Source organism: Trematomus bernacchii, unplaced genomic scaffold (genome assembly GCF_902827165.1).
Source record: "Trematomus bernacchii unplaced genomic scaffold, fTreBer1.1, whole genome shotgun sequence".
Taxonomy (NCBI): domain Eukaryota; kingdom Metazoa; phylum Chordata; class Actinopteri; order Perciformes; family Nototheniidae; genus Trematomus; species Trematomus bernacchii.
This window is the reverse complement of record NW_022987641.1, coordinates 5352423-5379121: the sequence shown is the minus strand read 5'-3', so window position 1 is coordinate 5379121 and position 26699 is coordinate 5352423. Positions and strand designations below refer to the sequence as shown.

The 26699-nt window shown below is 41.1% G+C and overlaps 3 protein-coding genes across 7 annotated transcripts; 2 read left to right on the top strand and 1 right to left on the bottom strand.

The window, feature by feature from the left end:
* The first annotated feature begins 13404 nt into the window (after positions 1 to 13404).
* si:ch73-352p4.8 (cystine/glutamate transporter) lies at positions 13405 to 18349 on the top strand. Of its 2 annotated transcripts, XM_034133553.1 has the most exons (13): positions 13405 to 13627; positions 13700 to 13953; positions 15150 to 15276; positions 15504 to 15619; positions 15734 to 15859; positions 15952 to 16051; positions 16168 to 16212; positions 16305 to 16428; positions 16523 to 16626; positions 16714 to 16810; positions 17221 to 17373; positions 17651 to 17828; positions 18029 to 18349. In XM_034133553.1, the coding sequence occupies exons 2-13, from the start codon at positions 13728 to 13730 to the stop codon at positions 18091 to 18093; spliced, it is 1461 nt and encodes a 486-aa protein (XP_033989444.1). In that variant the 5' UTR covers positions 13405 to 13627; positions 13700 to 13727; the 3' UTR covers positions 18094 to 18349. The 2 variants fall into 2 exon arrangements, with proteins under 2 accessions (XP_033989444.1, XP_033989443.1); XM_034133552.1 differs by having other exon boundaries at positions 13405 to 13953.
* Positions 18350 to 18522: 173 nt separating this feature from the next.
* On the bottom strand, positions 18523 to 24583 carry foxm1 (forkhead box M1). 3 transcript variants are annotated; one of them, XM_034133698.1, is made up of 9 exons: positions 24412 to 24583; positions 22878 to 23361; positions 22635 to 22783; positions 21838 to 22029; positions 21594 to 21722; positions 21385 to 21444; positions 20989 to 21037; positions 20732 to 20898; positions 18523 to 20201 (listed from the first exon to the last, which is right to left on the bottom strand). In XM_034133698.1, the coding sequence occupies exons 2-9, from the start codon at positions 23323 to 23325 to the stop codon at positions 19377 to 19379; spliced, it is 2019 nt and encodes a 672-aa protein (XP_033989589.1). In that variant the 5' UTR covers positions 23326 to 23361; positions 24412 to 24583; the 3' UTR covers positions 18523 to 19376. The 3 variants fall into 3 exon arrangements, with proteins under 3 accessions (XP_033989589.1, XP_033989591.1, XP_033989590.1); XM_034133700.1 differs by having other exon boundaries at positions 19377 to 20201; positions 24545 to 24562; XM_034133699.1 differs by lacking the exon at positions 24412 to 24583 and adding an exon at positions 23466 to 24369 and having other exon boundaries at positions 19377 to 20201.
* A 100-nt stretch (positions 24584 to 24683) lies between these two features.
* Positions 24684 to 26632, top strand: rhno1 (RAD9-HUS1-RAD1 interacting nuclear orphan 1). 2 transcript variants are annotated; one of them, XM_034133556.1, is made up of 3 exons: positions 24684 to 24708; positions 24979 to 25160; positions 25317 to 26632. In XM_034133556.1, the coding sequence occupies exons 2-3, from the start codon at positions 25002 to 25004 to the stop codon at positions 26049 to 26051; spliced, it is 894 nt and encodes a 297-aa protein (XP_033989447.1). In that variant the 5' UTR covers positions 24684 to 24708; positions 24979 to 25001; the 3' UTR covers positions 26052 to 26632. The 2 variants fall into 2 exon arrangements, with proteins under 2 accessions (XP_033989447.1, XP_033989446.1); XM_034133555.1 differs by lacking the exon at positions 24684 to 24708 and adding an exon at positions 24716 to 24836.
* The last annotated feature ends 67 nt before the right edge of the window (positions 26633 to 26699 follow it).

The following is a 26699-nucleotide window of genomic DNA, read 5'->3' as shown; positions in this document are numbered from 1 at the left end:
AAAAGAGTAGCATCTGGTGACATTATGTACTGCCGTTAAATATTTGAGGTGGTTTCAAAACGGTATCCTCAGTCAACTTTGAACTATGACATGCAGTCCGTGATTATCCGTTAAGAAATGCTCTTCTGGGGCCTGATTTATAAAGGGATATACGCTCAAAAAATGGCGTACGCCAGTTTCTACGCAATGTTTGCGATTTATAAAATACTAACTTGACGGGAAAATGTGCGGTCCTCCACGCAAACTCTAACCCATGCGTACGCACTAAGCACAACAACGGGAGAGACGAGAAACTGCGACACCGTTGGCAGAAGGAAGAATGGAGAGAAATATGTGGAAATAAATAAAATATTACCTCTCATTTATCATATGAAGAATTCATTTTCAAACATTGATTAAAGCCAATCTTAAAATGATTAAACAAACGCCTGTTTGAGACTCCTCAGTGCACACAAAAACATAACTTGGAGAAATAAATAAATACGGATATGTTAATTAAAACCACCTCGAATATGTTGTGTTAATGTTATGAAATGTTTTCTCATAAATGATGCGGTAAGCAGGAGGACAGAATAACGTCTAAACTGACGCCGTTTTGCATTTCTATAGGTTGTAGATACGAGCATGGTTTTATATACTATCACGTTTAATCGTGTTTTATGCCGTTTGCCAAGACTTGATAAGTCGCTCGTAAAACACAGGAGGTATGGAAACTAAGAACACCATATGTGGTAAATTGTACAGCTAATAGGGATGCTCCGATCGCCAATTTTGGGGCCGATCGCCGATCGCCGATCGCCGGAATCAGTATCTGCCGATACCGATCGCCGATCCGATCGAGTGGGCGGGGCCTAAATGGAAGATTTAAACATCACTTTAAATCTTCCATTTAAAGTGATGTTTAAAACTCAGTTAATGGGGCTCATTCACTGGAGCTTCCACAAACAACAATCAACTTAATTATTACATTCAAATTATGTATATTATTCAAGTTTACATTCACTTTGGATAATACCATGGGAGAAATTAGCAAGCGCTCTCTTTTCCTCTCTCTCCCCCTCTCTCTCCCCCTCTCTCCCTCTCCTGACAGCCCGTCAGTATCGTCTCATGCAGCTCGCTGATCCAGTAATGTGTGAGGCCGACAGTGAAGAATAAACATATTTATAACTAGTTTAGCTTGTTCCAGAGGTAGATAAAATAGCTAAGTGTGTTAGGTCTAACTCTTGTGTGTTTCGCTCCGCTCACCGCTCCGTCACAGCGGGTGGAGCTGCAGGATTTCTGCTTCACACACACGTTGCATACCGCTATTTTATTGTCATTTTCGGGCACCTTAAAATAATGCCAGACCGGTGAAGCCATTTTGGCGAGCTTGTTTTGCCGCGTACAGAGAAAAGTGTCATGTATTTTACGTCATGCGATCGGCCCTCGCGATCGGCATGTTTAGAGAGCACCGATCGATCGGTAGAGAGTGAGTATCGGCAGATCTCGATCGGTGACCGATCGATCGGAGCATCCCTAACAGCTAATATAACACAACACATTAGTTGTATTTCCTTTAACTGGTGGATTATGGATATATAGTTGCTGATCGACAGCTGGAACACAAACCACCAAATACAACAAAATAATTCAGATCCAGTCGTCATGACTCCACTCCGGAGGGATTCCCCGATCATTTCTTACAGTTTCTCATCAAGGGGGTGTCTCCTGTCCCCGGGACAAACACACTGCCTGAGGAAGGTTATGTGTATTTTTTTTGTCATTAACTTTTTTCGGACCACTTATTTATTTATTTTGGTGACGATCCGACCTCCATGCTGCTACTCTGGTTCAAACTGCATCCACCAAACAATATGATTTATCTCGACCTCCCCAAAATAACCAAAATCTGACAATTTAGCTGTTCGGTCGTAATTTCCTGCGATCTTCTTCATGCAGTCAGTCAAAAATGAATGAATGAATGAATGGGCGTTTCTTTGACTATTTATAGGCAAATATGGGCGTTACGTGAAGCCCGCAAAAGCTGCGCCGCATTTCGAGTCGATTGTGATTTATAAAGGGAAACAGGCGTATGAAGTGCCGGTACGCACTTCCCTCGCCGGTACGCAATGTTTTGTGAATCGGAAAATGACGGAAAATTTCTGTACCTATTTTTTTGCTTTGTACTACGTAAGCAACCTTCTCACGTCAATCCTACGCAAGGCGTTATAAATGAGGGACCAGATCTAGTCAAAAATAACTGTGTTTATGTTTACCCTTTTTCCATACAATTAAATACATTTTATTAACAGTCAAACCAGGACAAAAGTTGCAAAGTTGACGGGAAGACAACACAAATGTTAAAGTAGAATTCTTTACATTTTTCACATACACTGTAAAAACAGTTCCGATGGTGAAGTCAACAAAACTAATTTTTTTTAATTTAATTTACTTGCCCTAAATTATATTTTTTTCAATGTGCGTTTAAATAAGTAACACTTAAGCAACAATGAGAACATGTTTTAAGAATTCATTAATTTGTCAATTAATATCACATTTTCTGAACTTTCTTATAAATACGTTTTGGAAAACTTCATAAAAATGCTTTTGTCAACGCCACGGTCATGACACGCCATCAAACGACAATACCGCGGTGTGAGACTTCCGGTTCCTCTTTGCAGCGATTCTTCGGCAGTTGGACACGTGTTTGCGTTGGATCCTATTCAAAAGCATCGTAGTTTCTTACATTTTTTATTGAAAAAGTATCTGCTCTTAGGCTAGCCCACACTAGTGCTACCCCAGATCCTGCTCCTTTTCTGTGCCCTGCTGTCCTCGACCACTTTGAGCCTGTATCCCTCTCTTCTCTCTCGGATGTAGTCAAGCACCTGCGGCCGACAAACTGCACCTCAGACAGCATTCCCTCTCGCCTTCTCAGTGATGTTTTTGATTCAGTTGGAGCAAGTATTTTATTACTTTTAAAACACCTCTCTTAGCTCAGGATGTGTCCCAGCTGCCTTCAAACATGCCGTGGTTAAGCCACTACTTAAAAAGCAAAATCTCGACCCCTCCATTCTCGCAAATTTTAGGCCCATCTCCCAGCTACCTTTTTTATCAAAAGCCCTGGAGCGAGTAGTCTACGCCCAGCTGCAGTCTTTTTTAACCATCCATGGAATCCATGAAAAGTTTCAGTCTGGCTTCAAACCCATGCACAGCACTGAAACAGCCCTTTTAAGAGTTTTTAATGATCTGCTCCTAGCCGCCGACTCAGGTAGCCCAGCTGTCTTGGTGCTGTTAGACCTGACAGCTGCCTTTGACACTGTGGACCATAGCATCCTGCTGTCACGGCTTGAACAGTCCGCTGGCATCACAGGTAGGGATGCTCCGATCGCCAATTTTGGGGCCGATCGCCGATCGCCGGAATCAGTATCTGCCGATACCGATCGCCGATCCGATCGAGTGGGCGGGGCCTAAATGGAAGATTTAAACATCACTTTAAATCTTCCATTTAAAGTGATGTTTAAAACTCAGTTAATGGGGCTCATTCACTGGAGCTTCCACAAACTACAATCAACTTAATTATTACATTCAAATTATGTATATTATTCAAGTTTACATTCACTTTGGATAATACCACGGGAGAAATTAGCAAGCGCTTTCTTTTCCTCTCTCTCCCTCTCTCTCCCTCTCTCTCTCCCCCTCTCTCTCCCCCTCTCTCTCTCTCCCTCTCCCTCTCTCTCTCCCTCTCCTGACAGCCCGTCAGTATCGTCTCATGCAGCTCGCTGATCCAGTAATGTGTGAGGCCGACAGTGAAGAATAAACATATTTATAACTAGTTTAGCTTGTTCCAGAGGTAGATAAAATAGCTAAGTGTGTTAGGTCTAACTCTTAATGTGTGTTTCGCTCCGCTCACCGGTCCGTCACAGCGGGTGGAGCAGCAGGATTTCTGCTTCACACACACGTTGCATACCGCTGTTTTACTGTCTTTTTCGGACACCTTAAAATAATGCCAGACCGGTGAAGCCATTTTGGCGAGCTTGTTTTGCCGCGTACAGAGAAAAGTGTCATGTATTTTACGTCATGCGATCGGCCCTCGCGATCGGCATGTTTAGAGAGCACCGATCGATCGGTAGAGAGTGAGTATCGGCAGATCTCGATCGGTGACCGATCGATCGGAGCATCCCTAATCACAGGCTCTGCCCTTGCATGGTTCAGGTCCTACCTGACAGACCGTAGCTTCTCGGTACAGCTAGGTGCCTTCTCCTCTGCCAAAGCCCCTCTTACCTGTGGGGTATCCCAAGGCTCGATTCTGGGCCCCGTCCTGTTTCTACTGTACATACTGCCCCTAGGTTCAATTCTCACAAAACATAATATTCCCTTCCACTGCTACGCCGACGATGTACAGATCTATCTGCCTCTCAAAGCAAATGTCAAACACTCACTACAGCAGTTGATGGACTGCTTAACAGAGATAAAATCCTGGCTGAGCAAAAACTTTCTCAACCTCAACGAGAGCAAGACTGAGGTCATCTTTTTTGGACCCCAACCTCCAGCCTCTCCGGTTGATATTCTGGGCTCTCTCAAAAAAAACATCCTCCCCTCGGTCATGAACCTTGGAGTGACCTTCACTAACACTTTTAAATTCGACAAGCAGGTCAGCACCGTAGTCAAATCCTGCTTTTTTAAAATAAGACTATTGGCCAAAACCAAGTCGTATTTATCTTTTAATGACTTAGAAAGGGTTATTAACGCCTTTGTAACCTCGAGACTGGACTATTGCAACGCTCTGTATGTGGGTATGGACCAGGCCTCAATTAAACGCCTGCAGCTAGTCCAAAACGCAGCTGCACGTTTGCTGACTGGCCACAAAAAGCGTGACCACATCACCCCTATTCTGGCCTCACTACACTGGCTTCCAGTTCGGTTCAGAATTGATTTTAAAATCCTTTTATTTGTTTTTAAAAGCACTAAATGGGCTGGCTCCGGCCTATATAGCTGAACTCCTCCAGCGCTACACCCCAGCCAGAGCTTTAAGGTCTGCTGACCAGCTGCTGCTGGTAGTGCCCAAGACCAGGCTTAAAACCCGAGGGCACCGAGCCTTCGCAGCAGCTGGCCCTAGGCTCTGGAACACTCTGCCCCTCCATGTGAGGTCGGCCCAGACCCTAGGGGTTTTTAAATCTACACTAAAAACACACTTCTTCTCTCTGGCTTTCTAGTTAGAGCGGAGCACGACTCCTGACTGTTCCTTGTGTTTTTTTTTATATATATCTGTTGTAATTTATTGTCTTTTATTGTGATTGTAGTAATGTGTTTTTATTACATGTACAGCACTTTGGCTCGACCAAAAATCGCTTTTAAATGTGCTATATAAATAAAACCTGATTTGATTTGATTTGATTTGAAAACAAGTATGCATACCACCTGAGTTATTAATTACTGCTTTTTAACTAGCAAGTGTTATTTACTTTTCTTGTATTCACTGTTTTGAATGGAACATCGACATTGTAATGCATGCTAGCGCCATTACTGCTGTTAAAGTTGGACTCAGTCCTGTCGTGCTCATGTAGTCTATTTTTTCGCGCAAATGGTGTTGGGCAAAGTTTACATCAAGTGCTTACCGAAGCAATTCTGTTAAAAGTGGTTAAGTTAAGAGTACGTATTAAGAATCAACTCCGCAAAATGTTCCCCTGTGGCCCTCTAATGGCGCATTTCCACTACACGGTCGGCCTCGGCCACACTCGGTACGGCTCGGTACGGCTTGGCCGTGTTGGGCCTTAACAGGGCCGACTCACTTCATGCTGCGCTTCCATTACAGTTTAGGAACTGGGGTAGTTACTATAGTAACGCAGTGTAGGCGGAGCCGTGACGTCATCTTCAATGAGAAATCCAGAAACACAACACAGCCGTTAGCTGTGAGCACTCAGAGCTCACAGCTCCTTATATATGTTCAGAAACTCGACAAAAGTTAAACAAGTACACACCACAGACTGCCTGTGTCATGGTGAATACAGTCGCTGCTTTATTTATGTCTGTATAGGCCGTTGTTGTGAGTGTGGACGGTCGGGGCATATACTGCGTTAGCTTAGCCAATCTCCATCTAGAAAAACACGAATTTTAAAAGGTTTTTCGCCTGCCGTCTGTCTGCAGACTTGACAAAGCATTAATTCATGGTTTTTACTAACCGGTATCAGTATGTTGTTACTTCGGCATCATTTTGAAACGTGTATTACAATTAAATCACGGTCAAATATGTCCATCTTGTTGTAGTTCTAGCCCTCTTGCCAGCGCTCCTCTCTCTAGTTTAGCATACTCAGCCCGACTCAGCCCTGTTTGTTGGCCCCGATAGAACCACAATTTTCTAGGGCCAGAAAAGAGGGGAAAAAGTGGCCCCGCGCCGTGCCGCGCCGGAACGAGGCCTAGTGGAAGCACAACCAAAAAAGGGGACGGCACGACACGGCACGCTTAAAGCGAGCTACGCGCTGCAATGGAAATGCGCCATAAGCGTTGGTCGGGCTCCGTCATGCGGCCGCGGGGCTCAGAGGCTCACAACTCTGCTGCATGTTGTGCGGTAAAATACCTCCGCTAAAACTATTCCCTACTACTTTATAACCCAGCGGTTATGTAAGAATAATTCACTAATGCACCTATTTGATATGAATTCCTCTGTATGTATTTCGCCGTTTGTTTTACTGTGAGCAATGAATTATCTTTCCACAATCTTAGATGTGTACCCAATTTAAACTCATAGTCTGCAGTTACAGCATCGAGTTGTTATTGTACAAAATTAAGTGCAAACTATATTTTTCATGCTTATGCAACGTGAGTACCCGGGGACCCGCACTTAAGCACACCCCCCTCGGACTAAACCCCTCCATCAACACCCGCCATAACCTTGTGCCCCTGGTAAATTAAAAGGGGGTGGATTTTGTGGTGCTTTGCTGTCCATCCATCAGCATCCAGCTTTGGCCTTCTTCATGGCACCACCGCCCCTTCAGTGGAGGATTTTCTCGTGCCCCTGGTAACACTAATGCTGTCCGCCCCTCAGCAACCAACTTCTTGGAATGTCTGTGCAGGAGTCTAGACAACCAGTTGCTGTACAGAGAGAAAACGAGAGCATAAAACCGAAAGAAAAGGAGATTAGAGAGAGAGGGAGATATTTGCTTCTGGGAGTCGGACAAGGATGATGTATTGTTCCTTTCTTCTATTTTTTAAAACGGGTTTCTCCGTGTCTTGGCTTCTGGACAGTGGGGTTCCGTATCACGAGGCTACAGAGCCGGTGCTGTTTATTTACACTTCAGATACTGAGAAGACCTCTAAATCCCAGAGAAGGCTTACCCCAAAATGCAACAACAAAAACATGGCTTCTTTTACATCGTTGTCACTTCTGTCTTTATAAGTATTTCTCTCATCAGCAGCACTGTTATTTAGTTGGAATGCTGATACAGCATTCCAACTATATGTTATTCTACGGACAAAATTATTATTATTCCGCCGGAATTTTGCACCTCTTCTCCTCCTGCATTCAACATCGCAGAAACTCCGTTCAAACATCAAAACGTTCAGCTCGGTCGGGAATCGATGGCTATTACTTTTATCATTCATAACTTTCATAATTCCAGAGATACATCCCATAATTCATCACATTTTTAACCATTGAAGTCAATGGAGAAAATCTTCAGACTTGAACAATCTTCATGCGACTTCAACTGCTAACTGTTCATTCATACTTTCACTCATTCCAACTTTAAAATGTTACACATCTTTCTGACATTATTCGTGTAACACAACTTTTAAATCTGATTCTTACTTTTAGAGATATTAAACATTGTTCAGACCTTGGTAAAGAGGCTTTCTTCAGATTTTAACATTAACTAGAGTGCGTGATGTCACAGCTCGAGGGTAGGAAATCTTGAAATTTGCCTTCATATTTTTTTTTAAAACTACCATCATTCCCAAACCCTACATTCCTGACAAACGTAGGAAAACATCTCGTAGCTTGAAAAATGACAAATAATTACACAAAATGCCTCTTGAGGGCATGAAGTGACAAAAACTTTCAACATGTCTCCATTAAAACCCATTGTAATTTCAGGCTGATATTTCCAGCAGCCGTACACGTAAGGGATAATGTGCAGCGACGCGGTCATTATGGGGAAAAGAACACCGACAGGCTGATCAGGAGCCCGACGCGAAGCTGCCAAAAAGGCCACATTATTAACCCGAAAGTACACAAAAATTACACTTCAGATACTCAACTTCCTTGACATGCTTCACGTTTTGAAATTTCACAGGTGAGTGAGTGAGTGAGTGAGTTTCTTCACTCATCACACATTCAAGCCCCCAGTGTTCATGTATCATTTCAATCTAAATTCTTCACTTTCTTCTTACACATTACATTTCAGCATAGCAGTTTAGCGTCAGCTTTTCAGCATAAAGCATTCCCACTCGCAATTTCTTCAGGAATTGCATTCTCTAGTTAGAGAATGCACTTCTTTAAGCTACTTAATTTTACAAGCTCCAGTGGGCTGCTATTAACTGTCATTTGAATTTCTCTCAACAGTATCAACACATCCCTATCCATCATGTGTTATGTGTGTCATCTGATGTAATGATCCTCTTCCCAAGACCATTCACAAGTTATATTTGAAACACTTGAGGTGGAGTGTGTATGAGTGCGAGAGGAATCAGGGCAATAACATTGGGCATGACCTGAATGCTAACAGCAACATATGACTGTGCAACATCCTGAATTCAAATTGAACATTGTCATGAAGTTTTTCACAACTGGATTTTGATTTGAGCCAGGTTTATGCTAGTTTTGATCAACAGTAACTCTGTAAAGCCGTTTTTGTTTTAAAGAAGTTCTGAAACATAAAAGGTAGGTCCTGCTTTTTACCTATCTTTGCTGTGTCAGTTTAAAAAAAGGCTCCCATTAAGAACCCATGCAATCAAATTGAGGAATCATCACGTAACTCCCATTACATCGAAATCAAGACTTGTTGATTGAAACGTATCTCCTGTATCTAAATGTCAGAGGTTATACTTAAGTGACACTTCTGACATTTGCTGAAAATTGCAGTAGTATTTATTATCAACATACTGTATATAATTAATTGAACTGACCTTTACTCATTTGCAATCAAAATACACCTTTTTCTCTCTATAAAGACCTGTTAGCAGTTCCTGATGTGTATGTTTGTATGAGTGTTAAGGCCTTCATCTGTGTGTGTTGTTTTGGAATATGCAAATTCATTAGGTCTATATTTTTTGTGTAGTATGCAGGGATTGAAAGACTTCTGGAAAAGTATACTACATTTACTATTGGAAACAACATTACACCACAGAGCTGTTTTGTCCAAACCAAAATGCCATTTCAATTGAGGACACGTCGCAGCCTGTGCATCCAATCAATTACAAATCCACAAGTTCCACCTTGACTGCAGCCTCACTTAAATTAACCAGAAAAAGAGACAAAACTCAGAATATTAAACATAAATCTAAATAATGAATAAAAAGTCTAGCGAGAAGAGAGCAGGTCCAACAAGTAAAAGCAACATAGGCTACATTCAGAGCAGCCAATTCAGAGATAATTAATTCCACAGTTTCAGCAACAAACGAAACTTAAAGCACATAAAAACATATCTTGTAATAAATGTGTAGAGCACAAACAAACAAAAGCTTTTTGCTAATGTGTTTTTGTACTCACCTGTGTGGACGGCATTCTGAAAGTCTACACCAGGAAGTCCTCCAAAACTTGCTCCAGCTTCTCTGCTAGTCCATTCTCAATGTATAATATAAACGGTCCAGTTGGCCCCTCTTTCCCAGTATAACCAGTCCACTCGGCCTCTTCTCCCACTTGTCCTAAAACTTGTCAAACATTTCCATCTGAATGAGGCTCTGCTCTGCTTGATCTGTAGGCATGTTAGCATTTAGCATGATAGCCAGAGCACACCGGTGGGCACCTGTGTTTGATTTGGGTCAGAGCGTGCTAGCTAGGTGGTGCATACAATTAGTTATACGTTTAAGCTTTGGACTCCTTTTTAAACTAAGGTTTGCTAATGTTTGAGGTAATGCTAAGCTAACCATAATCCTAAATACTAATTAAAAAAGCACATATTAAAGTTGGAAAATAAATAATAATAAAATAATCACTAAAAAAAGTGAAAAGAAAATTACGTTATTACAGTAACTTAATGTTACTTCAAGTCCTGAAGGTAGCACAGACTGTATTAGTCAATTATGTGGGTTAATTAATCCCCAGGACGGCTACACACACACACACACACACACACACACACACACACACACACACACACACACACACACACACACACACACACACACACACACACACACACACACACACATTCTATGTTATAATAGGGCTTGTAATTGGGGGATTCAAGACTTGTTCTATGCATGCAAAGACCTCAGCTGGTTGCCAAGGGCAATGTCTCTATATGAGGACAGTATGGAGGATTATTTTCTCTCTGTGATTACCTTGAGAGGGATACTCCATAAGAAGATGATGATTACATTGGATTCTATCATAGATTCCCAACCTAATCAAAGAGCCATGTGTTCAAATTTCAGCTGTTGTTCATATTTTATTGTATGAAAAGCACGGTAAAATTTGCCTATGATTAATATGGAATTTCACATACCTTTTCCCTTTTTAGATTTGTCCTGAGGGAATTCATAGCCCATCAAATCAAAATGTAAATGTCCCTAACGTTACTGTGAAGCCTTCATGTGCTTTTAAATCCTATATCCTATGGGAGAAACAGTTGTGAGGGAAGATCCCCCCCTTGACTGGGAGGGGATCTTGGGAGGTCAGCTGGAAAACAGCAGGGGAGTTGGGCTCACATCTCCTGGGGCTGGTCTGTGAGCCTATGGCAGGGTTACCCACTCAAAGAGGGGCTAAATTCAGACCTGCCCTGGGATTTCCCAGTGTGATACTCAAGATGCCCCAGGGCCTTACCTGAGACAGATAGGGAATAAGTAACTGTGTGAGAGATCATTAATATCTGGTGAGGGATTAGGTCGCCATCTTCTGGAAGGAAAACCAAGTGCAGCCTATTCAGAGTAAATGTATTCCTGTAGGTAGGAAGTTTAGTTCCATCTGCTGGTCAAAGTGGGATGTATTAGTATAGATCTTCAATAATATTATGTAGTTTGTGCTACAATACAATGTTCTTGCAAACAAATTAGGTTGAATTCAAGACTGTTGATTGTTTTTGATTGTATTATTCATTATATCATACGAATATTGTCTCAATCGTAAATCTCCAATGAATGGCAACACTTTTCCCATGTTTTTCTAAAAATCCAAATATTAAAATCATTTGAATTCCAATTGTCTCGTTGAGTAATATCTAATTAGTACAGTTTTTAAACATACATCATGATGTATGCAGGAGATAGGTGTCAATAACATATTTGATATATACAACTTCCCTTGTGTTGCTAGATACTACAATAAAGATGACCTCTCAGTATACATCTTATGCATCTTTTATTGGGTGCAATGTGCAGGATATTAAAAAGCATCATTAGTAACTGTTGTCAACTGTATAGGCTGTACTTTGGTGTGAATGTCCTGTATTAGAGTTTAAAACTCAGTGTTACTTGATGAATGTTAAGTGTTTATTGGCTTTAGCAGCAGGACATTCCCACAAACATCCCCCTTTCTGCATGACTCAGCTTCTTGACCTTTTAACATCAACCATCACATGATCCTGACATATGAGAGCCATAAAAAAAGTCCTGCAGTATATTCTATATCAACTTTTGGTTTAGAATAAATCAAAATGACCTCTCCATTCTCACATATGATCTGATCCAATTGGTCTCACTTGATAGACTTTAACCAGAGGAACCCCTTAGTGCGTGCTGGGTGTGGAGGAATTTTAACAAACACAACATCGTTGATAAAGTAAAACTGACATCCATGCTGTGGTCTCTCGAGTGGAAACGGGGAAAACAAGCTAATAGTGGCCTCAGTATAGAGAGCTTTTTCATCGTGGCAGAAAAATTGCAGACATATCTTAGATTTAGCCAAAGCCGCATATGTATGAAAGCTGTGAAAAAGACTCTAATCTTAAAATCAAACCACTTGTAAACCAGAGCCATCATGGGACAAGATGAATGCTGTTGTTGAAAGAAGCCCCCCTGCAGAGTATCCAGCTGCCTCTACACCACCCTGACCCTTTTTCCCTAGAGCCTCCATCAAGCTGTACACACACATAAGAGCACAGCACACATACCCAGTGGCGTTTTTATATGTACAAAAGTGGTGGGGCACAAAAAACTTAGATGTCTATATATAAGCTTCTGCAGTGACGTGCAGTGAAGTTCATGGCTGGTGAGGCACTGGCACTGACTCTTCAGGTTTACAAATATTATATTTTGACCTAAACCAAAATATAATATTATTTTCAAAAGCTTTTTTTGTCTGATGCTTCGATTAATTTTAAACAGACAGTTCAACAAAAGGATACCCAAAAAATGTAATTTTATCATTTAAATATTGAATTGTTCTCTCTTAGTAAGATCCCATTTTCAATAAAATTGCGGTCTTACCTTGACTTGAAGATGAAGTCCATTTGCCTATCCTTCTGGACAAACATTTCTATTACTTTTTTGTAAAAGTCCTCCTTATCTTCTTGTAGTTTCAAAAGTCTATCATAAATCTAATCGATAGATTTATGATAAAAAAATTATAAAAGTAGGGTAGACATGTGGCTATTATCCGGCTGAACAAAACGTGTATTTATCTAACAGGTACGTTTCCCACAGATCTTATTTCGAGCTATTTTCTAAAATCCTATGGAGAAACCTCATTGCTTTTTTGTGCTTACTTCCTGGTTTTAGGACGCGCCACTGCAGCTCTCTCGTCTCCTCTTCAAGCACCACACTTTTCGCGGCACACGTACATACAGCCAATCAGCTCTGAATGATTTGAGATGACGTATGGTGGGGATGGAAGCTCCGTGCCCCTCTGGTCATTATTTTTTTGCCACACACATTAAATAGGAAAATATTCTGAGCATGCGCAGTGTAGTTTTTACAGTCACCGTTCACTTCACAGCGAGAGGAAGGGGCACGATCAGGTTTTGTCCCACATGGCTCTAAACAGCTCAATAGGCACACACTGTGACTGTAGACACACTAATTAGAAGAACACAGACTAAAACAGCAATGTACAGACGAATCAGATGATTAAACATGATCTTAAAATATATTTTATATATTTTTTTTTTTTTTTTTTGGAATCATTATTTGTAATACTTTCTGCTGACACTAGGTGGGGCTGTGCCCCACCTGCCCCTAATGACCAGTCGCCACTGCACATACCAGCAGTACAATACACTGTGGTGATTAACTGACTGAAGCTTGCAAGAGTGCTGGCTTTGTTCCCCGCTCAGACTGGGCGGTTGGGTTTAGGGCCAATGAGGGGAGAAAAGCATGCAGGGTAGTTCGGGGGAAGAGGGGGACATGAGGCCAGTGTTGCCTCTCGCTACTGCTACTGCTGCCAATGTGTGTACAGGAGCTGGATACACAAACAGGACGGTTGCTGGTGGAAGCAGTTAGGATTTTGCTGCTGTTTTGTTGTTGAGCAACAATACCCTGTTAAGGAGAAAAAATAGAGGTAAGAACTTCAGTTTGCAGGACGATATAAAATGTGGGTGTATCAGAATTAGGGAAACTAAAGTGTGGTCAGTTTGAGAGGGATCTACAGCCACAGAGAAATGGACGTGACACAAGTGAAGAAAGAGGATGATAAGAAAGAGAAGACAGAAGAGGAGGTGGTGCACCTTCGGAGAGAGATCGGCCTGCTGCCTGCCGTGTGCTTCATCATCGGCACGGTGGTGGGCAGTGGGATCTTCATCGCTCCAAAGGGGGTCCTGATAAACAGTGGCAGCGTGGGGCTCTCTTTGCTGGTCTGGGCGCTGTGTGGGGTCCTCTCCTTGTTTGGTAAGAAGCCTGATGGTTAACTCTATTTTGTATTACCTTCATGAACAGAATTATACATTTGTTAACTAATTGTATATTTGGTACATCATGGAATGGAATGTTTTAGGAAACACTGTATGACACAAACTATTTAAAAACTGTTAATCCTTTAAAAATAAATGTAGTATAATTCATTTTTGCTATAGAACTAGGAAGTACGATTATTACAATAATGGTAGCATTTAGTAGGTAGGCTATTTTTTTTTTTTTCATTTGTTTCATCTTAGTGTCAATTTGTTTTGAATGTGTCTGTCAATGCATTTTCAATCCATCAATTATTAAAAGTAACAACTAAAATAATTGACGTTCAAATCAAATCAAATCAGGTTTTATTTATATAGCACATTTAAAAGCGATTTTTGGTCCAGCCAAAGTGCTGTACATGTAATAAAAACACATTACTACAAATCACAATAAACGACAATAAATTACAACAGATATATCTTAAAAAACAAAATAAAAATAAAACACACGGAAAAGTCAGGAGTCGTGCTCCGCTCTAACTAGAAAGCCAGAGAGAAGAAGTGTGTTTTTAGTTTTGATTTAAAAACCCCTCGGGTCTGGGCCGACCTCACATGGAGGGGCAGAGTGTTCCAGAGCCTAGGGCCAGCTGCTGCGAAGGCTCGGTGCCCTCGTGTTTTTAGCCTGGTCTTGGGCACTACCAGCAGCAGCTGGTCAGCAGACCTTAAAGCTCTGGCTGGGGTGTAGCGCTGGAGCAGTTCAGCTATATAGGCCGGAGCCAGCCCATTTGTGCTTTAAAAACAAATAAAAGGATTTTAAAATCAATTCTGAACCGAACTGGAAGCCAGAATAGGGGTGATGTGGTCACGTTGTAACAACTCAATCTCCATGATGTAAACCTTTTGCATATTTTGAGAAAAATAGATAATCAAAGAAATTAGGTGTATTGCCACATTATTGAGGTACAAATGCCTGAATAAATACTTGCATAAATAAATAAAAGAATGAAAAAAATTATTCTGAAATTAATACATTACATACAATACGAAAAAATATATATATTTAGAAAAAATTGCATTCCACATCATGATATAATGTGTCTAATTCAAACAATAACACTGATTGGTGACTCTACACCTCACAAATGGTTTTGATTAAATGAATTACCTTTAATATGCTGCTCTCTGTTCCATTAGGGGCCCTGTGCTATGCTGAACTGGGCACCAGCTTCACAAAATCAGGGGGCCACTACACTTATCTACTGGAGACACTGGGGCCACTGCCTGCCTTTTTACGACTCTGGGTTGAGTTCTTTTTAATCAGGTTTGTCAATTTTAAATGTATTCACATTTAATGACTTTAATTTGGGGTCAGTTTGAATGTTTGCATAGTTAGCCGTTGACTGCATCTGGTATTTGTGTATTGTACCCTCCTTTTGAGTGTAACATTAAGTGAGTAGCCTGTATAACCAGGGAAGAAAATGACGAAAGAAAGAAAAAACATGTTTATCAATTAAATCAGACTACTTAACAACATTTGTTTATGTCCAGGCCTTCTGTGGCTTCCTATGTGTCCCTGGCGTTTGGCCGCTATGTGGTGGAGCCGTTCTATGCACCATGTGATGCTCCCACAGTACTGATCAAACTTGTCAGCATCTTGGGATTGAGTAAGTACTTTTATACCTCTGTCTTCTATCCACCACTACCCGACATGGCCATGTAATAAAACATAGAGTCATAACCTTCTGTTTTTCTATATGTTTGTCTTTGTGTCTCTGTAGCGTTTGTGGTGGCGGTGAACTGCTGGAGTGTGACCATGGCCTCCCACACTCAGGTCACCTTGACTTTTATCAAGATGTTTACTCTGGTCCTCATCATCGTCCCCGGTTTCATCGCACTGGCCAAAGGTGGGAGGGTGTAATTGTTTCCTTATGAGGATACAGATGTCTCTCCAGCTGTTAAATGATCATCAATTCATGTTCTTCTTTTTTCTTTCCAGGAAAAACTGAGAACTTCCAGAATGGTTTTGAAGTTGAGTCAATAACACTGGATAGGTTGCCGCTGGCATTCTATAATGGCCTATATGCCTACGGTGGATGGTAAGAATATTTTATCGCAGTATGAATGACGGCTTAAAACCTCTTTATGTGTTCTTACTGTCTTATAATAACCAGTAATAATACAAACAATTGTATTGTATCCCCTTTTCCTTTAGGTTTTATCTGAACTTTGTCACAGAAGAGGTCATTAACCCAAATAGGTACATTTGCTCCAACATTTGTCCCATCTTAATCTATATTTTAAGGCATTGTCAACTCATAAATAATATCATATGTCACTGCTTGTTGACAGAAACATCCCGCTGGCAATAATCTGCTCCATGGTGATGGTGACAGTCTGTTATGTGCTTGTTAACGTGGCCTATTACACCATGATGACTCCTGCTGAGCTGCTGCTGTCTGAAGCCGTGGCTGTGGTCAGTGCTGTGCTGCTATACCTTGCATTTAAAAGGAAAATCATTGAGAAATAGAAACTGTATGTTACAATGCTCCAATCCTGTGTGTCTGCAGACGTTCGCCAACCGTGCTCTCCAGGGAATGGCCTCTGTGATTCCCTTTCTTGTTGCCCTATCCTGCCTTGGAGCGCTTAACGGTGGTTTCTTCGGGGCACCGAGGTAATCTAGGAACATATTTTTGATTAAAATGAGACAGGAATGTTAACAGCCTTATTGGAAGTCTTGTTTTGACTGTTTGTGTCGCAGGATGCTGTTTGTGGGAGCCAGGGAGGGTCACTGGCCTCCGATCTTTTCCATGATTCACATCCGCAGACACACACCATTGCCTGCTGTGCTGTTATTGGTAAAGTACTTAAAATATATAGTCTTATTAATTTAACATTCCACCGCAGTCTTCTCAAGCTGATAAAGTTAGCTTTTTACGTTTTGTTCTTTTGTCAAACTACTGTTTCAACGGGCAAGTATGGATACTTAATGTATGTTTGGTTTTAAATCCAAAAATAATAATAAAGAAGTAATTGAAAATGTCTTTGATATACAATGCAATATTATATACTTTATTTTCATTTTCATTTGTAACATGGTATTTTTATGCTGTATGCACAAATGATGTGATATTTCAGAGGATCTCTAATCAACCAATAACTTATTTTCTAAAAAAGCATTTCATATTTGCAATATTTATAATGTCTGTTTCATATCACTGAGCAGACTGAGTATGGATCAGTCATTATACTTGTGTTGTGTCTGCAGTACCCCATGGTGGTGGTGGTGATGTTAATGACAGGAGAGATCTACCAGCTCATCAACTTTGCTTCCTTTTCTCGCTGGTTCTTCATCGCCTTGGCAACCTTGGGGATGCTCATCCATCGATATCGCTTCCCCCTCCACCCAAGACCTTTCAAGGTTAGATTCAGAGGCTTTATTGTCATATAAACAGCAGCTACAGTGTAGATAGGGCAATGAACATCTTAAGTCCCTCCAACAATGCAACATAAATATATACATATATATATATATACACACATATAACACATAAAACGAAACCAATAAAATAGTGCATGAAGAAACAAAGTACAATAAGCTAAATGTTGCAGAAAATAAGGTTAATAATAGGTTAGTGTGTCAAACTGCAGACATCTCCACAACAAAGCAAACTGACCTGTGTTATTTCCACCCAAAGGTGCCACTGGTCATCGCGGTCACCTTCACCGTGGTCTGCTTCTTCATCGTGGGTCTCTCTCTGTACTCGGACCCCTGGAACACAGGGATCAGCTGTGCCCTCACCCTGACCGGGGTCCCAGTGTACTATCTGACCGTCTACCGCTACCGCCTGCCCCATTCATGGCGACGCTTCTTCGGTAGGTCACACCAAAATCTGCACACTTGTCCTTTTGTAAAAGTGTTATGAGAGAATGCAGCAACGGTAAGATTTGGATGTAGCCCTTTGTATAAAAGTGATGTTTTGTACTGTAACAAAGAGAAGGAATTTGACACATTTTATCTTGAGTTATGCCAGAATCCAAATCCTTTTCAACATAACTCTCTTTTCTTTCCCCAGACTACTTGAGCAAGCAGCTGCAGATCCTTTTGGAAGTGGCTCAGCAGGAAGTGCGAACATACTGAAGACCGCTTTCTACTGAATAACACCTTGAGAAGTCGTAGAATACTATTTTGTTACGGGTTTGAACCCGTTTTAGCTGTCCATTTTGATACTAAAATAACTGTAATGTGCTGTTTTGAGAAAACTAGTAAAACTACAAATGACCCGGCTGGTTTATCTGACTTTTTTTGTACAATTTGAGAAAAAGTTTAACACCATTTCAGTTTCAGGAGGGGCTTTCTCTAGTTCTCATTCATCAGAAACATCTACATCTCTGCTTAAGTGCCCAAGTTCTAGTCGCTATGTAGTTTAACAGATGGATTACACATGAGAAGGGTAAGTAGTGTATAGTTAGTGTAAGGCTGGAAAAATCTTTATTTAAATGTTTGAATTGTTAGCTAGTCGAGGGAAATCAAAGCCGCCTTTCATCGAAAACAATAATGAATACAAAATGATGTGCCAACACCAGCAGATTTATTGTACAGTCATAAAAAACACCAACTTCAGAAAACAGAACAAGGCACATGCTACGAAATCTGTTTGCTACAAACCACAACACTCTTGCTTTCCATTCAGCACCAACTGTTAACAGATCACGGCAATGCAATCCCTCTCACATACAAACACGCATTCTGACAAACTTGGAGGAAATATTAAAGCCAAACATTATTCTGTGACATTTTCAGAATGCGGAATATCTCCCATTCTGACCTCCAAAGATGGTTCTGCAAAAGCTATTCTGTTTGTGCTCACAGGAAAATACAATTGCTTCTGAAAACTATTACAATGTGTGCTAGATAGATACAAAATATGTAGTATATTGCTCCATAAAACTTCCTTAAAATACGGTGTTGACACGAGGAGTCACTGCATGCAGAATGTAGCTCTCTGTGGTGAAGATGGTTCTAACCCTATTGCTGTTAGTGCTACTTGTAATCCTCTGCTACGGTTTATTGCTAACAATCTCACAATCTACAAGTTGATTCGCATCTGGCTGGCTTATCAGGCAATATATTGTCTTTACATTTACATACGCAAAAGCTAAATTATATATTAAAATGTGCAAATCAACATACATTCACATACATACTTCTCATCTCTAGCCATTCCGTCGAAAGTACACACAGATGATAGGTAGGATAAAGGATCAAAAGAAAACAGGAAGACATTCACTTATAGAAAGAAGCAGTTCATGAAATAACCAATGAGAAAGCTAGAAAGTGGAGAGGAACTTTGAAATGGAACTCTTTTCCCCATTTTCTCCTCTAGTGTTTTCATGTGGTCGAAAAATGTTTTTGCCCGTACTCTACTTAAATTGAGGGATGAACTCGGACCAGCTAATATTAGCCATACCCAAGTCCTCCTCAACCAGATCAGAGAAGCTAATGTCCACCAGGATCTCCCTCAAGCTGTCGTTCATCGTGTCCAGGACGAGGCCCTCCGTGATGGAGCGGTTAGCGGGCGTTGCGGCGCCTCCTCCCGCATGGAGCAGCTCTCCGGAGCCGTCGTTTCTGAGGCACTCCATGGGAGAGTCTGTGCTTGCAGGGGGGGGAGCGACCGTGAACAGCTCTCTGGGGGAGCTAAACAGAGGCCAGTCTTTAAAGGGAGTGCTGTTGAAGCTAAAGGTGGTGTACTCGTGTCGGGGGGTCACTGCAGGACCGCCTGGCGTGCGGATGGGACTAAAGTCTAGAGCGCTCTGGCTCCCTTTGCCCACGGGGGTCACTTTCCAGGGCTCGGGTAGGGCGAGAGAGGGAGGCTTGCTGGGCGTGGAGGAGGTCAGGTGGCTGCTGCTTTTTACGGGGGTCTTTGAGGAGGAGAAGCCTCGGTCGGGGCTTTGCTGCTCCTCCTGAGGCTCCTCCAGCTCCGTGGTCAGCATCTCCTGGAAAGTGGAAGCGTCGGAGACTACGCCGGAGTCCAAGAAGGTGTTATCGGGGCAGAGGAGGACCGGCTCCTCGTCCAGAGAGTGAACCAGCCGCTGTTTGCGCCGAGAGCTGCTGGCTTGTCTCTTCGGAGGGGCTTTAGGAGTCTCGCATTTAATCGGTACACACACCGGCTCTTCCTTCACCTCCACCTTGAGGTCTTCGTTCTTCTGAGGATGCAGCACTACTGCCGGGGCGTCGCTTTGCATCACCTGTCGGACATAATAGGCTTAATATGCTTTCACTCCAGGTTATACGTTTAAAGCCTTTTTGCACAAATGCAGCATAACAACATGATAACAGTTCAAGGGACACAGGGAGGTAAAAGGTGTGATAAGTAAAAGAAAATAGAATGAAATAAATAGTTATCCCTCTTGGTAAAATAAAACCTATAAAATAAATAAAACAATTACAACATTTTAATTAATAGCAAAAATAATATTTAAAGACCAATTGAAAAGGGGATGTCGCTGAGAGATCTATGAAATAAATAAAAATCTATTAAATTAAAAAAATAAATAAAAATAAAGATTCAACTGGGGGTGTCGCTTGTAAAAAAAAAAAAGCTGATCTAAAAAGATGTGTCTTCAGCTGTTTAAAAATGTGTGAAATGTCCACTTCACATAAAACCTGCACTTGACAAATGTACCAGAAACATTCCCACACATAATTCTTTGACAATATCCAACCAGACGTTTTTCTAATCGTGCTACAACTCTGCAACGCATGACAAGATCTTTACCTTAGGAGCTATCCGCACTCTCTTGGCTCCTCTTGAAGTGGACCGTTTCTGCTGCGAGCAAGTGGGGGGGTACGGGGCGGGCGGCAGGTAGATGGAGGAGTTGATGGGCAGCTGGATGGGAACCAAGTAGGAATCGGTTCGAGGGAGAAGAGGTTTCATCCTTCTCTCTGAGTATAGAAAACACAACGGTTTAATGAAAAAAAAATGTCTGACTTTATCTGCCATGTTTTCTTTTTCACTTTCCCAATTTCACTCACCAGAGCTAACTGGCATTTTTCTTGCATCAGGAAGCATCCTCTTTTGTTGCTGTAAAGAAAAAGGAAATGACATAGCGTTATTTTACAGTTGAATCAAACAGTGGCCTCACTGTACTACTCTTGACTTAAGTGACAAGCTTCTCTCCCTTGTTTTAGTGTTGGGCGAGCTAGAACAGACACAAGTTAAAGTTAGACTTCTTATACATGTCCCTACACTTTAAGGAGAAATGATGGATGTATATCTGCTGCTCATTTCCTCTCCTCCTGTAAGAAAAAGATCTCCCTAGACCTCAGAGTGAAAGTCAGATTTTCTGTCCCTTTTCCGCTTTCTGCTGCTTGACTGTAAAGAGGAAGACTGTTAGACCTAGAGATTTAAAAAGGATCAAGCCATCTTACTTGGTTGGAAAATAAAAGCATTGGCACCGTAACAGGAGCGGTCATTGGATCACAACCAGGCTGTAGAAAAAGATGTGGAATTGAAGAAAACAAAGATGATTTAAAACCAAAAAAAACAGTTGATCATGATGAAATCAAAGAATAAAAATGAAGAACATTAAGGCAAAAACATTCATTCAGTTTCAGTGTTGCATGTATTTTGTGGTCACCTTGTACACCTGATCAAGAGTGAGGCATCGGTTGGCCTCAGGTCGGATAGTCCAGAAAGAGATTTTACCGTCTGGTGACGTCTCACGAATAAACATATCGTGCAGAGAGAGGTTATGGCGGATGGAGTTCTGTAATTATAGAGAAGAAACAAAAATCTTGATTGCATGTTACAGTAAGTGACATTTAATTACTTTTATCTGCTTTATTATATATAAATTGTACTTTTTTTCAGTTAAAAATCACCTTCCATCCTGGTTTGGCCACCTCTCTGAAGTAAGGGAAGTGGTCTTCGATCCACATGTAAATCTCTTTCAGTGTCATCCTCCTGCTCTTCCCACTGTTAATGGCAAACTGGATCATGGCCATGTAGGAGTACGGTGGGCGCTCTGACATGGGCTGCTGAGCCGACTCTGCATCAATTAGTGCATTTCGCGCCTGTAAAAGAAACAAAGAAAAAGAGTCTTCAATACATGATCCATCTTTTGAACTGTAGACACAAATGTTAAGATTAACTTGATATGTTGTTTTTGTAAGTCTACACAGGGCTTACTCCTAAATATTTAGCCATTCAAACCTCTTAATTCTGGATTCACTCAGAAATAGGAATGTAAAAAAACTGTAAAAAAAAGTACATGCCTGCCTGGAAAAACAAAAGCATTTTTGAAAAGAAATTGATCAACTACGACTTAATCCATTAAGCTCATGCAGTTAATATACCATCTTTAAAATGTCTGGCCCATACAAATATTCAAACTGATTAACAACTTCAATTAAGCCGTTACAATAAACTCCTCATTAATACGATATTGCCGTTATCAACAGTTTTATATCATCAAATAATTTCAACTCAGCAGCACAAGTGTTATGTAATCCCCATACTAGAGAGATAACTGTATATCACAATAAAGTGGTGTGCCACTGAGACAGAAAGGATGGTGTTTAGGGGTCATGCTGAGACATCCCTGAGATCAGTGTCACACATAGACATACATGTTATCACATCAGCAGTAAAAGTCCCACTGAGGTGACGAGCAGCTGACCTGAAAAGTCCCTGAACTCATGGTGAGGTTCTCCTTGTTGGCCATCTGCTTGACAGGATCTGGTTGGAAGCCACATGTGTTCATTCTGCCGAGCCACTGAATATTGGTGAGGCTGTCGTCTAAAGGACCACACTCAAGTTCCTTATTCACTAATAAAGAAAGAGGAAAAAACATTATTGCTTCAAGAAAGGGAGGATTATAGACAGATAACCAAGCTATGAAAGACTTAAAATGTCTCCATACATGCTTTAATTCCGGTGAGATGTTTAGCATCCGGGGAGCTGTGCATCGTTTCTGCTTTCGATGTTTGATCAACTGTAGAGACGTCATCCCCTTCAGCAGCAGGCTGGCAAAAAGATCCATTGTCCCGGCTGCTATTCTCACTCAGAAGGATGAATTTGTTCCTCCCCTGGACTCCACACTCTTTTCCTTTGGCAGTGAGGGCCCGGATAACACTTTGAAGGTCTGCTGTTTTGGGGACAACCACCACCTGTGTGTCAGACATGGAAGGGTGATCCATAATGCGGATGCCATCGGGGAATCTCTGAGTGGCAGCTGATTTTGAAGGTTCTTTGGAGCCCGATGCATCATCTTGGCTTTTCAATTCAGCAGCTGGTGGATCATTTTGCTGAAAGGGCAACTTTCTTCTTCTGAGGATCAGGGGTCTCCTTGGGCTCCGTCTCATGATCATCAAATGCTCCTAGGTGTTCACTGGTACTCTGTACAACTGTAACACAAAGACAAAAAATGGATGTAACAACCATATTGTTTCAAAACCTCCTAAAAGTCAACTTTTATCACACCATGCTAACTGGAAATAGGTTAATTTACCTGGCAGAAGGTATGAAATCAATGCTAAGCTAGCTGGATAACAATGAAAGCAGGCGGGTTATAAACCGTTGCTTTGTACGCTTGACTATTTCGATTGACACGAAGAAATTAATGAATATCAAATCGAATTATATTCTAATAATATAGACCTGATAGATGAAATTCAGCTCCGCTTTGACCCTTTTTTGCTTTTTTAGATGCAGTATCGCGCAGATTTAGCAGCCTGTCTCCGGATCACTAGGTTGTGTTCCCTGGCGACACATGCCTTCTAGAACTACAGTTGTTACATAGCTGCAGTTGGCGTGTTTTGCTAACGTTTACCGCTGATTCCCTGGCAAACAGCCAACGTTTAGATCGGTTCATAACTGACTTATTTAAAATATCATACAAAGTAGTTAAGTCTTTCAGAAAAACGTGGCTAGTGATTTAGATAAGCGACTACATTTAATCTGAAAGGTTTCGCAGATCATACAACCGATTCAGGTGGCTTCTGTGTTAAAGCAAATACAAACGAGATAGCTAACGTTAGCTAGCTATGTGTTGCAACAAGAAGCGTTGCAAGTAATGGATTATTTGTCTTTTGAGGTATGCCGAATGAATGGCTTTCTTTAAATTATTGGTAAAACATCCCAATTTTTTCTTGCACCGATGTTTCTTTAAATACAGAGGTTGTAAATATTAAAATGTCACATTTCCTAAACGGGGTTCAATGTGTCATCCATTTGAGTCATGAGAAATAAATGCACCAGCGTACAAAATGCATATCATGGAGGAAATCTTTGTTTTGTTGCATCAAACCTTTACTAACATTACATTGTAACATTGTCCTTGTTACAGTCAACGTCAGCTAATTGTAAGCTAAGCTAAGGCAGCTAGGTGGCTAGCTATCACGTAGGTTAACAGCTAGCACATACCACCATTGTAACAAAACTAGATAAAGCCAAACCTTCATATTACTGTGATGTTTCAGGCAATTCCGCGTTGCTTGTCTCCTGCTAATAGTTGAAACAATTGGCACATAATCGATGTTAAATCAAAGGATCCGTAATATGTATAATGGTTCATTTGGTCTTATTTACATGCTGCCTTGTCGATTCAACAACGTTTTTGAATTTTGGCGCTGTGGGTGCCACATCCGTAACTCTGATCACGTGGTATACATGTGCACCAATAGCGATCCAGAGAAAAATACCATATGATCCAACCCCCAATCAGAATCGACGTTGGTGGAAACCGGGAAATGGTAAGTAACAGGATGACGGAAAACAAGGGAAGTTCCTAGTTGACAACAACAATGGAATACCTAACGTTTTATGCATGGGTTAATTTTTTGCAATAATAACTATGTCTAGCGCGAAGCATAACATTTAGGTAAGTTCTATGTCGTGCTAGAATTAAAACGTTCAAAAGTACACAGCTAAATGTTGACTTCTTAACCGTAGACCTGGACATGTCATTAGTGTATAGTATTTAAACCAGAAAATTACATTAAGTGATGTTTTAATTCCACTAGGTGTTCAGGAATGATCATTATTAATGCCCCGTAAAGCCAAAAAGACAGAGAAGCCTCCCCTGCCGTTCCTGGAGCATCCTGTGCGTGGAGTCAGACTCCAAAATGTACCTGAAGTCCGAGCAGCACTCAATCCCAAAGAGTTTTTCACAGAGACACAGAACAGTTCATCTCTAAATTCTTGGGTAAGTTCATTTATTTTAAACACCAGTGTTCATATCACATAATGTGTTCTAAATGTAAGTGTCTGCAGTTAAACCTGACCTTTCTGGGGAGTTACTTTGCAGAATTATAATTATTTGATATGTGACTGAAAGTGTATTCCCCTCTACTCTTTTTAGGTAAGACCAGAATTTGATCGTTCAGTTGCAGCTGCACTCCCAGTGAAACGAGGCGGAAGAAAAAAGTGCCTCTCTGCCACAAGCATTCTTGACAATTCCAGTCAGCTGTCCAGGAAAAAGAGTGTGTGCCAATTCCCCTCATTATCGTTTCATACAAGGTCAAGAGACCAATCTAATCAACAAAGGAGTACACACACAAATAAATCTTCAGAGTCTCCCGATGTGTGTGAAACAGGAAATCAACCACAGGGAGCGTGCCAAATCAAAAGGACTGCAAAGCACTCAGACACACCAAAGAGACAGACATCCACATTCAGAAAAAGGAATGTGAAGACACTTTCCAATGAGGCTGCATCCTCCAGTAGGTGTTTGGACCCACCTGAAAATCCATCTATTCAAGTGACAGAGAGATGCAGTATTCCAGCAGATGGTGATGCGACACCGGCCTCCAAAACGCACAGCACCACTGAGGTCAGCAGTGTCAGTCCACCACCTGATGTTGACACTCCAAAAGTAATTCAAGAAGGGAGTAGTCATCCCTCCTCATCCTCTCCACACTTGCTACAGGCTCAGCCATGTACACCACCATGTAATCAGCTACCTGAAATGTTAGTGGCTGACACACCAGAGAGGGATTATGGGTTGAAGGTGACATGGAGGAAGAGGAGGGGTCTGATGTTGTTGTTAAAAGAGAGGGGCCATCTCTCGGACTCAGATGTGTTTAATCACAGCTGATTTGGTAAGAAGAATAGAAGGCAATGATGAAAAAAGACATTGATTATTCATTGGACTGCTTCTTCTATAATTATTTGTCTAAACTACTGTGATGTGTAAGGTGATGATCATATTTCAGTTCATTTACTGTTTACCTTTTTTTTATTTTGAACATCATAATGATAAACCAAGGATGTTATTAAATAACTTTCTGTCACCCACCCACTCAAAACCCTGATACTTATCGTACAAATTAAATAATGAGCAAATCTAAACTGCAATATCTAAGTTATAATTTGTTCCTATTTATTGAGATTCATCCCAATTGTACTGTATTTTTATAGACTATGTTGCAAATTAGTGACCGCCTTTATATTCATACATAATTCTGACCTTTTGCAATACAAGCTAGTTGTTTTAGTATTATGCTTCTCGATGTTTATTGCAGATTTGAGAGAAAAAAGGTCTAGCAGGTCTATGAGCTGTATATGATATCACATGCCTTATGGATCTAATCTAACCCTATACAATTTTGTCAATAACGTAAAAACTCGAGTCACTTTTGTAATAAAACCATGGTTGCGGCTGAAAGACAATTTGAACTCTGCTATTGGTGATTATTTGTAATTCTGTTTAACTTAAACCCTATTTTTCAAAATGCGTTGCATA

Bases quoted from the DNA above. Each gene is read 5' to 3' on its own strand.
- rhno1 (XM_034133556.1), top strand. From the start codon at position 25,002: ATGCCCCGTAAAGCCAAAAAGACAGAGAAGCCTCCCCTGCCGTTCCTG. The intron at 25,161-25,316 runs GTAAGTTCATTT...TACTCTTTTTAG, and splicing joins GTTCATCTCTAAATTCTTGG to GTAAGACCAGAATTTGATCG.
- si:ch73-352p4.8 (XM_034133553.1), top strand. From the start codon at position 13,728: ATGGACGTGACACAAGTGAAGAAAGAGGATGATAAGAAAGAGAAGACA. The intron at 16,627-16,713 runs GTAATCTAGGAA...TTTGTGTCGCAG, and splicing joins GGTTTCTTCGGGGCACCGAG to GATGCTGTTTGTGGGAGCCA. The intron at 16,811-17,220 runs GTAAAGTACTTA...TTGTGTCTGCAG, and splicing joins TGCCTGCTGTGCTGTTATTG to TACCCCATGGTGGTGGTGGT.
- foxm1 (XM_034133698.1), bottom strand. From the start codon at position 23,325: ATGATCATGAGACGGAGCCCAAGGAGACCCCTGATCCTCAGAAGAAGA. The intron at 22,030-22,634 runs GTCAGCTGCTCG...TTTCTTTTACAG, and splicing joins TGAGTTCAGGGACTTTTCAG to GCGCGAAATGCACTAATTGA. The intron at 21,723-21,837 runs GTGATTTTTAAC...CTATAATTACAG, and splicing joins TGGCCAAACCAGGATGGAAG to AACTCCATCCGCCATAACCT.